This window comes from Lagopus leucura, unplaced genomic scaffold (assembly GCF_019238085.1).
Source record: "Lagopus leucura isolate 7727_CA_CO unplaced genomic scaffold, USGS_WTPT01 Super-Scaffold_100008, whole genome shotgun sequence".
Lineage (NCBI taxonomy): Eukaryota > Metazoa > Chordata > Aves > Galliformes > Phasianidae > Lagopus > Lagopus leucura.
In genome coordinates this window covers 29,213,931-29,227,111 of record NW_024962265.1, presented here as the reverse complement: position 1 = coordinate 29,227,111, position 13,181 = coordinate 29,213,931, and the positions used below count along the sequence as shown (strand labels likewise).

Sequence of the window (13,181 nt, the reverse complement as noted above, 5' to 3'; positions counted from 1 at the left end):
CTGCTAAAGATTCACGCAAGCTACGAGCCCACAGGACACTGCACTTCTCAGTCACATAACTGCTGCAGCAGCAGCTCTGCACCTGGACAGAACAGAGGTGGTGGCTGTTTGCTGCAGAAGAGCACCGGCATAGCAGTTCATTCTGACTACAGGGAACACTCTCCTATGCAAATATGTAATGACCTATGAGAAACCACATTGAAAAAATGCTGAAGGACCTGACTGACCAGATTAAGGGGATCAGGGAGGGGAATCCAACAAGAAAAATCTGGAAGGAATAATAACTTTAGAAGAAAAGCAAAATTGGTAGAAGCTACCACAAAATGTTGATTTTTGGCTACGTCTAAAGAATACTGATGATTAGTGGCTTAGCTGGAAGTTATTTAATGTAAATACTGAATTGAAGGGTTGAGTCTTATTTAGCTTCTATCCAACAATTTGCAACTAAGCTGCAATTTCTACCACATGAGGCATGAAATCAATTAAAGAAAGATGTTTATGCTCCAGCGGACTTGTAACTGCACTGCTTAAAGTCCAGACGCTTTGTGTTTTAATATGTCTTTGTTAATTTTCCAGTCTGAATTTTGTATTAATTAAAGATGTTTAAATGTGTATCTTTCCAAAATCCTATGGTCTTCCTGATTGTTTCTGTGAGCAGCGCCTGTACTGGTCTGAATCTTATCATTTTAAAAACACAGCATGCAATTTATTAGCATGGCTATTTTCACTGACAAAGCTAACAAGACTAACTGGCTATTTTGTATTAAGTAATATTATGATCTTCAACAGGTCAATCACTGCATAGGAAATGTTCCATCTATTTTGATACGGCTTAGAACTGGAAGGCTTGTGAAGAGCAAGCTGCTCTGACAAAACAGGTTATGAAGATTGGATATTAGGAAAAATTTCCTCTCAAAAATTGTGGTCATGCTGCCCAGGGAAGTGGTAGAATCACTGTCACTGGAGGTGTTCAAGAAACACAGAGATACTGCTCTGAAGGACATGGTTAGTGGGCACAGTGGGGATGGGCTGATGGTTGGACTAGATGATCTTAGTTGTCTTTCCAACCTTTATGATTCTATTAATAAGTAAAAGGGACTAAACCCCTATTGGATTGCACTATGCAATGGAAGAATATGTACTAGGCTGCTTGATGCTAGTGGAAGAAGGAAGTCTTCTTTTCCTGCCCTTTGCCACTCAGCAGTTCATCCCTGATAAACCAACAGTCACTGTAGGTGAGAAATCTCGTAGACAGCATAGGTGAGCAATAGGAAGTTAAAGGGTGCTGTATAGCTCTCTGCAGTCTCCTATTTCCTCTGTGCTGCCAATAATGTACCCCAAGGAAGAAGGCCAAAAGGTCACAAACACTGAAGCTGTTACTTTGAGGTGCCTGGGAAGGAAACTTCTTTTGGTAGCCAACCCAGTGTATGCTGGCTTGACATGTTTATAAAGTTACATCCTAAGGTTTTAATTTCAACTTCCAGACTAGCCAACCCCAAATTCTAACACAAAATGTTAACCACGCGCTTGTGGGCTTTGATCTTAGCTTGTTCAGTGGATGGAAACATACTCCATCCAATGGCAAAACTGCTCTACCCACATTCACTGCAAAGCCTGAATTTGAATCAGAAATCCAATAAAAAGTCATGAGTGATATTAGACCCATGAATTGCAGTGTGTGGTTTTTTTTTTAAATTAAAAATATAAATCAAATCACAAATAACATAAATTCTGTAGAGTGACACTTAAAATTTCTAGGGAGGACTATGCCAGAGGCATGCACTAGAACCATATGGCGGATCAGCAGTAGAAAGACGTTTTTCTTCTATTCAGTAGGATACAGAGCTCAGCACTTGCAGCATATTTCCATTCCCACCCTTGTTTTCTGAATATAAAAACTACAAATAGTCCAAACCTATGGCCCCATTCTTTTCTGCCTCTCCACATTGATATTTACACTCTGTTGAACACTTGTTACATGCACACCTACAGGGGCTCTACATGTTTCATGCCGGCAACACCTTTTTCAAAGCTATTCTCATGACAAGCAGAGGATATTCTGTCACACTACCTGGCACCTATTGTAAAAAAAAAAAAAAAAAAAAAAAAAAAAAAAGAGCAACTGTTTTTCCTGATTGTTCACAGCTAAACTTAAGGCTACTGCTTTTTTATTTGATTTTTATTTTTTATTTTTAGTTGGGACAAGATTTATTTTTTATTTTTAGTTTAGACAAGAACATATCATCTCAAACTGAAAACAAACAAAATGAAAAAAAAAAGGAAAATATCTCTGTAGAGGGTGAACTGGAAAGCATTACAAGACTATTTAATTTACAGCGGGTAATTTTTCTCAGACAAAATCACCCTTGTGTTTTTTTTTTTTCCCTACCACCATGGCAGAAAACATCACTTCTAGCATTAGTTCCCCTTGGGGTTCACCACACACCTCATGGCAAAGCAGACCTTAATCCCACAGCATGCAAGTCGTCATTTCCCAGGAAGTGACAGGTACCAAAAAGTACTAAGATGAAATGATCTACATGATAAAAATCGTGTTGAAATTTCCATGCATATGATAGCAGACCAACTTCATATTCCATATTTAATCACATTCAAACACCTATCTGTGTGAGCCATACACTGACATGACGTCTGTTACACCACAGACAGATCACCCCTTCATGTCTCCGGTCTCCTGAAACTCAAGATCTCTTCTTGGAATCTGATATACTGCACAAGTTGCAAATCTTGTGACATATGGACATTCCTCATGAGTATTGGATTGCATTGCTTCCAATAACGGTAGCACTACAGAACTGCTAGGCACAGTCCTGTACCATGTAACACAAGCCCTACGTATTATCAGCACAAACACTGTATTTTATCAGTTTAATAAGCTGTAATAAGTTTAATTTTTTTTTTTTTTTTTTTTTTTTTTTGCATAAACGATAATGCTTGAAAAAAATTAAAGTAAAAAATCTAATGTGTTTAGCATAAATACGCTCAGGATGGTTTTACTTTTAAAAAGCTCATGAACAGCTGTGTAAATAAAAGTTACACATAAAAAAAAGAAGTTACATAAAAAAAAATATCACCTGTGATGATATTTTCTGGCAAAGTTAATGACTTAATAAGCAGGAAAGCGTAACTGTTACTATCCAAGTTGTGCAAATGGCCCAAGCTGGCTCAATGGCAGACAGCAAGTTTGTCCTACTTCCTGACTGCAGACTTATCTGTAAGCTGCACTCATGTATTCTGCTCAAATATGAAAAATGGGATATCACAAAACTACTCTCAACATACAGGAAGTTTCTAATGAACAACTGGGAATTCCGTTATGGTAGCAAAACTTAAAAAAGAGAGTATCTGTTGAATCTGTTAATCTTATCAGACTCCAAATTTCCTGTCTTTTTCTCAAAATATTCTAATCTCCTCCAGAGTTTATAAATTATAAATAGCTACAAACCAGTAATTATATTGTAGTTAAATATTTATACTCTTGCTGTGTTTTTTCAGTAGTTTTGTAGAAAAATCATTACATCAAAATTAAAAAGTGAGCAGTACCCACAGTGCACAGCTCAAAATCTTGGTGACCCATCTGTTCCTTCCACACAGTCAGGATTCAGCAAAATGGGGTGAGTGGAAGGCAGAAAATTGAAGCATGAAGAGAGGATGAAATGCGTGTAAATCACTGGGTAACAGATAGATGGGAGAGGAAAGGGAGGCATGAAAAGCAGTTTACATTGTATCCAGTATTACAGATCAATTTCTCCTTCATGGTAGAACTGTGCCCCAGTTCGCAATGAAGATCCTCTTGCTGCCTCAGTACCTTAAGTCACAGCAATTGAGGTCAAATGTTTATAAGCCTACACCCCATGGGGATGCTTACTCATGTTCTTCACCTGCTGGATGCACATGTACAAGAAAGGAAAAGTGAAATCAAACTTGTGCACACAGAATTGCTCATCTTTACATTTCTACCAAAGTAGTGTCGTAAGCAGAGCACAGAACCAGGGAACAGAAATCCCAGATTCTCAGCTCATCAGACATACCTTTTCCACAGCCTTCTTCAGGAGAGTGGAAAACTGAAAGATGCCCCAATAATCTTAGTTTGGTAACAAAACAGAGAAGAGAATGTGAGAGAGAGTGTGAGAATCCTTCTTTGTCTTTTTTTGGCTCAAAGCTTGCTTCCTGAGGTATTTCTTGTGAAAAGACTGGCTTGTCTAGAAGATGAGTGATGGGTGTTGTCATGTAGCAATCAATATCACTGTGTGGACAATTTTAGCTGTTTGCCTTCGGAAGATAGTGCTCAGGACAGTTTACTGGTGGAAGATCTAGCCTGTGATCAAACAACTCCAGTTTGTTATGGAAGGCTGGGGGATGATGCCATTGTATCCTGTGAAGGCAAGATACAAGTTGGTGCCTCCCTGCTCCCTCTTATCTGCCAGCAAGGCCAGAAGATAGAAACAAAGAAGTTTCCACTGAGATCCCAAAGCCAGAACCTGCCACTCCAAGAAGAGCTGACTCAACCACTTTGGGTTTGAGCCGTCACTCCAAAGAGAGCTGACCACTTTGGAACCATTGAAAAGGGGCCATCATCACCATGGTCACTGTCGTCGTTGCTGTCAGAACAACTCTGCCCAATGACCCACCACTACCGAAGATCAATGACTTAACTATGAACCCCATTGGATCCTTGGTGGTGACTCTCTCTTGCTTCCTATAAAGGCTCCTTGCTTCTTCTTTCCTATCTTTTCTATTGCCCTCCTGCCCTTCCCCATTACCCTAATTCATAATCGTGTCCGTCCTCCCCTTCCCCATCTCTGTAATAAACTGGTCAGACCAACATTTGAACCATTGTTTCTTAATCTCACACTGGGTATACAGATATTCAAAGAACCTCCTCTCCCTCCTATAAATTGGAGCGAGACAGAAAGGCAAGTGTGAAAGGGTAAGGAGGGGCAGCCCTACTTAAAGCAGTAAATAGAATGAAAAGGAGAATACTGCCCATTTCTTTTTAAAAGAAATCTGCTTAAAAACCTTTGCATGTTGTTATCAGATCTGATCATTGCACATACTCCTGAGTACACAAATTTTTAATTTCCCACTGTGTGAGGATTACAATCAATAAATTGCACGATGAAGCCATCATCAACAAATCCAACTGTTCAGACTTTCTGATGCCTTTAGGACAGTTCAGTATATAATTGACCACTTTTCAGAAAAGGAAGGGAAATACTGAAGTAATTGATCAGTATGGAGTATGTTCGTTTTGGAGTATCAATAATATTTGCAAGATGGACATGAGAAGCAGGTCAAATTAATGAAACTACTGAGTAGGAAAATTTAGAGGATCTAAGCAGGCAATAAGGATTTGATTAGTGGATTGTTCAATGGATGAGGAACTGGCTGTGGGGTCATACCCAGAGAGTGGTGGTCTATGGCTCAGTGTCCAAATGATCAGTAACAAGTGGTGTCCATAAGGGGTCAGTACTGGAATCACTGTTATTTAATTTCTTCATCAGTTACATCAATGATGGGATCGAGTGACCCTCAGAAATTTTGCGGATGACACCAAGCTGTGCGGTGCTGTTGAAAAGCCCAAGGGATGGGATGCCATCCAGGGAAAGCTAGACAGATTTGAGCAGTGGGCCCAGGAGAACCTCATGACATTCATTACTTGCAAGGTCTTGCACCTGGGTCATGGTAACACCCACTATCAATACAAGCTGGGGGATGTTAGGATAAAGCACAACCCTACCAAAAGGGACTTGGGGGTACAGGTGGATGACAAGCTGGACATGAGCAGCAATGTGCCCTCAGCCCAGAAAGCCAACTGTATCCTGGGCTGCATCAAAAATAGTGTGGCCAGCATAGTGAGAGAAGTGATCCTGCCCCTCTTTTCTGCACTGCTGAGATCTCACCTGGAAAACTGCATCCAGATGTGGAGTTCTCAGTACAGGAGAAACATGGTCCATAGAAGGGCCACAGAAAATGATTCAAAGGATGAAACAGCTCTCCCACGAGGACAGGATGATAGAGCTGGGGCTGTTCAGCCTGGGGATGAAGAGAAGGCTCTGGGGATACCTGATAGCAGCCTTTCAGTACATAAAGAGGGGCTATAAGAAAGAAGGGGACAGACTTTTAGTAGGATCTGTTATGATAGGAGGAGAGGAAATAATTTCAAACTAAAAGAGGGGCATTTTAGATTGGATATAAGGAAGCAGTTTTTTACAGTGATAGTAATAAAACACTGGAACAGGTCATCCAAAGATGTGGTAGATGCCCCATCTCTGGAAGCATTCAGAATCAGGCTGGACCAAGCTCTGAGCAACCTGATCTACCTGTAGATGCTCCTGTTCATTTCAGGGGTGTTGGACTAAAAGACCTTTAAGAGCCCTTTACAACCCAAAGGAAAATTCAGTATACTGTGAGGAACCAAGCTGAGAACAGAACAGTGAGCAGAAGCAATGGAGTAAAAAGTAGCTGTGTCTGCTCTTTACTGTTTGTGTTAAACATCACCCATTAGAATGGGATTTCTATTGTACAGCAGTTGCACAAATCTGGAAGGAAACAGGCTGCAGAAGAATGCCTCCTCACATATGATTGGAAGATGTAATTCCACAAATAGCACTCCTTGGATCAGCCAAATCTGTACGTTTCAATTGTAGTTGGTAAAAATTTGTGCTGAACATTGGCATGAAATATTTTTCATAAAGAACTGGAATTCTCATCAGCATGGTATCTAGGCTGAGTGACAAGGAGAAGCTTGACAAAAACTGCCATTTCTTGGCCAGCTATAAAACGGGTCTTGAGTACTGCAGCAGCTTCAAAATTCAGGAAAAGACATACACACAAGGTTCAAGGAACTGCTAGAAGTTATTTGTGAGCAAAAACAAGACAAAAAAAAGAATAAGGAAGAGCTCACGTAACCCAGTAGAGAGGAAAGTATTTGGCACAGAATGGTCGGATGGAGTGAATACCCTTGGTATTGTCCTCAAAAGATGGCTTTTCTGGAAAGCACACTCAGATATTCTATAAATCCTCGAACACAAAGAAACTAATCTAGACATTATATGAGTTTTGGCACCAGGGAAAGAAAAACTTTACAGCTTATGAAACTGGCAGTTTCTAGGCAGAAAATAATGGGCTTGGGGAGCTTCAGTTCTGTGGCAACCACAGCTTCATGTCCTTCCCACCATTCCTGCCTAGTAAGAGGAGATCTCAGAAACAGATGGATGTCACTGACGTAACACTCCCCTTGAAAACAGTCTGCCTCCAAAACAAAAAGTTTAAGCACTGGGAAAAAAAAAAAAAAAAAGCTTTTCAGCTTGTCAAAAAAGCCCACTTTTGGGAAGAGGTTTCCTTCCCTAAATAAAAGCCACCTGAACAATGGGTTCCAACACTATATGTGCAGGCAGCATGGTTACAGTGCTCTGCAGTGAATTCAGGCTCTTGAGTTCTGGTCTTCCTCTGGGCTCCCGCCCACGTCTGCTCTGGCAGGAGTGCTCTGCTTGTCATCAGCACAAAGAACCCAAACCAGCTGCCTGCCAGCACCAGCCGGAGTGCTCCCTGGTGTGTCAGGATTTGGTAATGCTCACCTGATGAGCTATGCATGCTTTGGGCTGATCATGAATGAACTGGAAAAGACTCAGAAGTCCTGCCTCCTTACTAAGACAAGGCTGGCTTCCTTGGTAAAGATGCAGACAGTACCATAAAACTGGAGAGCAAGGGGTGATCACCGAGCTTCTCAGACTTATAAACCAGCTATCCTCTGATTATATCTAACGTAAAAACCTCGGGATTGTTACCCGCACATTTTGCAAGGAATAATAACAACTGAGCTGTGCACTGGAATTTCTTTGCATAGCAACTGATGAAATCATCCCACTCCATTTTTATTTAATTTTACCACATGTTGCATTGCTCCAAACTGCTACATCCTGCAAGCAGAGTGAGCAGCTCACACTTGCTGGCTCTGGGAGCTGAACTAACCCCACACTTGAGTCATGAGTAGGAAACAATTTTGTTGTTCTCTGGGGTGAAGAATGGAAAGGAAAACGCACGCGTTGATTCATGCGCTGTGGTGCTGATCCACCCTTTCTAGAGGAATGGAGTCAAACAATCCCTCTGCTGCACTTCAACATGGAAAACTTCATCTGCCTTTGGACTGTTATTATATAGCAACAGATACTCCTCCCACAGCATCTGGAGCAGAGGCAAACAGTGCTGAACAGACGTGCTCTGATTTCCAGAGACCCTGGGTGAGGCTCCAGCTCTGTGCACTGTTGGCCCGAGCTGACTGAATTGGCAAATTGGCCATTGCTGAGGATCAGTACGTGAAGGCAGCACAAGCATCAGAGAGTTGGCATCAGTAGAGTACAAATGCAGAAACTAAGTTCAGTAGTCAAACATTATCAAAATTGGGCACTTGTCAGAAAAAAAGTAACCACAACAGTTTGAAGACCAGCATGAAGGAACTCTTCTTATGTGATAAAATGCCTATATACAAATCTATCATCTGTGTGCTCATCTGACATTTGCCCGCATTCCTTGTCTGCTGGACCTATTTCAACCAGCAGAAAGAAAACACTTCAGAATACATCGGGTACTGCGGCTGAGAACAGCTTCTGAACTGAGGTCAGTCAGCACGAAACAAACAGACCCCGCCGGTCTGAACTGCTGAGATCCTGCCCTTTGGGGGCTGTTTGCTGCAACTGCTCTAATAAAATTCATTCCCATAGCAATTACAGAAGTAATTGTGCCGGGCTGCTGCTGTCAGGGCCAGACTAACACCCGGCCTTTGAGTGTAGAACTCTGCGGTCATTTTATTGCCTGCATCCCTCAGCGAAATGACCGTCTTTCCTCGCTTTGCCACTTGGCCCCCGTCATTATCCCTTTTTCACCCCGTCGCTGACGCTGCAGCGGAGCCGCGCTGCTCAGGAGCCGCTTCCACAGCGGGCTCGGGGGATGCCGAGCTCCGGGGGCGGCAGCGAGAGCGGCATTCCTCCCGCTGCCCGAAGGAGAGGGGCACCGTGCGCGGGCAGCGCTTCTGCATCCAGAAAGCTCCGCTGCCGCGCCCTCCCCCCGCGGGAGAGAAGCCGACAGGTTCACCTTCAGCGCCCTGCCGGCCGCCGCGTGCCGATGCCGTGCGTAGAGACGGAGCGGCACGGACTTCCCGCCCCCCCCCTCCTCGCCACGGAGGATGGCCGTAGCGGCAGCGGCACGAGGAACGCTCCCCGAGGCTCCCGCCCCCGCCCCGCAACTTTTCCCTTATCGCGCCCCGGGGAGAGCCCCGTACTCACCGCTCTCCCCATCCTCTTCGTCCACCTCTTCGTCCCCCTCCTCCTCCTCCTCCTCTTCCAGGTCCAGCAGCACGTCGGGGTTTTCCGCCTGCATCGCGCCGTTCCCTCTCCCTCCGCCGCCCCGAGCGCTCCCCTTCTGCCCCGGGCGCCCCGCGCGGATCCAGGCGGCGGCGCGGCCCCGGCTGCGGGGCGGGGCGGGGCGGCGGGGGCGGCTCGGCACCTTCCCGGAGGCGCTGGGCGGGATCGGCCTTTCGGTGCCCGGCGCCCGGAGCCGCTCCGCTGCGGGAAGGCGTTGTATGTCACCGCTGCGCTCCCGCAGTCAGTGCCTGGCTGACACCTGTCAGCGTGCGACATCCCGGGCACGGGGAAGGCGCCGCCTTGCTCGGCTGTCGGTGTTTGGGCGTCAGAGAATCGGAGAATAGCCCAGGTCGAAAATATCCTCAGGTCCAACCTTTGATGGGAAAAAGGAATCCAGATGAGGTTATCTGGCAGCGGAACACCACCAAAACCAGTGTTAAGTAGAGAAGGAATAGTCTTAAGTTGCCCCAACTGAGGTTCAGGTTTGGTATTAACAAAATTTCTTCTCAGAAAGATTGATAATGCACTGCAATGGGCTGCCCAGGGAAGTGGTGGAGTCAGCACCGCTGGAAGTGTTCCAGAACTGCGCAGACATGGCACTGAATGTCGTGGATAGTGGGCATGGTGGTAGTGGGTTGGGGTTGGACTGGATGATCTTAGTGATGCTTTCCAACCTTAGTGATTGCATGATTTTACCTTAAATAAGCACTTACCTCCTGCATTAACAGCCTCCAGAATGATTAAAAGGAGTACTGGAAAAGCACTGAATTAATCTCTGTGCTTTTTATTTATTTACTTACTTACTTTACTTATTTTGCAGCTGGCCGTATCATACAAGTCATATTCATGACTGTATCATTGTAAGCTGATCAAAAGCTGTCTCAAAACTAATAAGGTGAAGTGGATCCTAATGGGATCTAGAGGAAAGATTTTACAAAGCTTTCTCTGCACTCATCCGTAAGCTTGCCTGTTCAAAATTGGGTCAGGAGTGAAACCTTTGGGTCTGAGAGTATATCACGCAGTTACTGAAGAACTCAACTTTGTTAGATACTTCATAAAACCGAGGCCCATGCATGTAAAAAAAAATGAAATATGAATCAGTGTGTATTAGCAGAGTTACTTGGAGAAAGTTGTGGAAGTTGGAAGAGAAGGCTCAAGGGCTGCATAGAATGAAATGCCAACCTCTAGATGGTTGTGGAAATATTCATCCTTCAGACACGAGGTTATCCTCATCCCCGTCATGGTCTGCAGGTACAACATAGAATTCTTCAGTATGCTCTGCACATTTTGGTCACTGTCAGACAAAGAGAAGACAAACATCTTCCTATACCTGCACTGTGCAATATGAAGCCATTCTCCTTCCCTATGGGTCCTCCCCAGGTGATCGGTCTCTCTTGTATGATCTTCTTTCATAAGTGATGGGAGGAGAGCAGGGACTGTGACATAAGACATAGCTTGTCATAGAACTGATGTGGGATTTAGCTTTCAGGTACACAGTAGAGACACCACCGTTGTCTTAATTACATGCTTACTACTTTCATGTTTCATGAATGGAAATGCAATTCAAGGCTGCAAGGTGCATGAAGACATGCAGAAAAGAGGAGCATTTCAAAACCAGGCTACAAGATGAGTTTTTAACTTGACCCTGCTAAATGGATAGGTAGACTGCAAAACATCTCCCAGCAGCTACAGAACATAAAGATGGGGCAGATTTCACTCAGCTCTCAAACCCTGATGCTGGATTTCATAGACGACTCTAAGGCAGAGCATTGCTGTTATTGGAAAAGACAATGGGAGCACTGTGCCTGAAATTCCCATACAACTTTTTGAAAACACATAGCTGTTTGTTTCTCTTTTTAAACTCCATAACCATTGCAAATATTTCCATGTGTACTTCTGGCAAAGTACCAGTGCTTCAGAAGCCTGGGTTTGATACTCCTGAAAAATAGGGATTTAAAAAAAAAAAAAAAAAGCAAAAAAAAGCAAATGAAGAGGAAAAAGCAACAGCACCACCCTGCTGCCACCTCTTTGCCAGTCATATAACAACCAAAGATTGCTCAAAGAGATGCACTTACATAACCTCCGGCCAACAAATAGGTTTGTTCCAAAAGTGAGCAGAAATAGAAAAAAAAATAGGGTAAAACACGTTCTTCTTTTGCCCTCAGTTTAAGGATGGCACTTTTCAGTTTTGTTGAAAAAGAATTAGGAGCACAATAAAAACGCTTTAACATTCCTGGTAGTGAGATACAGAACTGGAGTCTGTGGAGCCAGTGGAAAAATCGTGTCCATGAGCGATGGTTTGTCTTGTGGCAACCATCCAACTGAGGTCAGGAGGGACTTTGAGAGATTGTTCAGCCCAGTGATGACATAACCTTGGCACAGGCACCAGGCCTGTAACTGACATAGATTTGGGCTGGCACCGGGACCTCTGAGTCACAACGACAATAAATTTGGCACTAAGCACCAAAAATACATCCTTGGTCCCCGGGCCAGCCTGGCCCAGGTCTGAATGCATGCAAACATCTGGTGACAAATACTTGCCATCACGCACAGTCCTGGTGAGGATCCTGTAACAGCCCCTGATGAGCTGTTACCAGGGTTTCACTCTTGTCCATACTCTGCCAAAATCATTTTGCTGCAGTTGAAGCTCTTTTCTTCTTTTCTTCTCCCAGCATCCATCGAGAACAGCTGGTTGTTTTCCTCCTAGTGATAACATATTCCATATGGGGAACTATCACCTTAATTCCCCTGGAGCTCATCTAGGTTACAAAACCTCATTCTTTCAGCCTTTCAACACAGATTTCTGATGCATGTGCTTTACTTTCTGTAAGAAATTGGTGTAAATGTCTCATATGAGACTTTATGAAAGGAGAAGGTGACGTTATTTTACAAAATCTCTGTGTACATTGGCTTTGCCCCTCACAATCACTTTCTGTGTGATTTCATTGCTTTACACCTCATACACTCACAGGAGCCAAGATGTGTTCAGGCAGTCTGTTAGCAGTCACCTATGTGTAACAGAGGACAAGGTGACTGTGGAGTCCCCTCTTTGGAGATCTTCAGCAGCTTCCTGAGCGTGGGCCTGGGCACCCTGCTCTGGGTGTCCCTGCTGAGCAGAGTTTGGACCTGGTGAACCCAGAAGTCCCATCTCAACCATTCTGCAAAAGGTGTGCCAGGTATCAAGCCCTTGTCATGTCTCTTGGACAAGGAGAAACTGGTTTTTGGAAAGGTCTCATACTCTTGAAATGCTAAAGCACGGCATGACAATATTGCATCTGAAGTTTGCTGACTTGTCACTCTACAGATTCTACCTAATGGCCACAGGCTGTATTCTGGTTGGGCTGCAAGGAACAGGAATGGCATACATCATGTCCTGGAATCTTGTTTCTATCTTCCTGTTGTCAGAGTGCAGGGTGTCATGCTGAGAAGTGCCCCATGCTTTGATTTTACAGGAGTGCAGGCCTCCTGGGCTTAACACAGGCAGCATTCCTCAATTTTACTGCTGTGGACTATGCCCTTCTTTATGAGCATAGCCCTTTTTTCACATTGTTCTTCCATTCTTTTTTGTGCTCATGCAGTTGTACCCACTCACATTTCTAACATCTTAATATTCCTGTTACAAGTTGTATCTCTGTACATCATCCATTGCCTAGCCCTCTCCCATAAGGTGCAGTGCCCAGCAGCAATTGCAGAATTCCAGATAGGAGCTTACCTGCAGCAAATACAATTGTACCAGTATGGTGCTCCTTCTAATATATCCCAGAGTGACAATGGCTTTTTGTTTGTTTGTTTGTTTGT

General features: G+C 43.9%; 1 protein-coding gene across 2 annotated transcripts in view; it reads right to left on the bottom strand.

Moving 5' to 3' along the window:
• The window catches only part of ANO6 (anoctamin 6), a 71,340-nt gene extending 61,899 nt beyond the window's left edge, over positions 1–9,441 (bottom strand). The window contains exon 1 of one of the 2 annotated variants that reach the window (XM_042872450.1): positions 9,306–9,441. In XM_042872450.1, the coding sequence (XP_042728384.1) occupies positions 9,306–9,399 (94 nt within the window). In that variant the 5' untranslated portion in view covers positions 9,400–9,441. The remainder of the gene's footprint in view (positions 1–9,305) is intronic. The other variant, XM_042872451.1, reaches the window with a different exon arrangement.
• Positions 9,442–13,181: the final 3,740 nt, after the last annotated feature.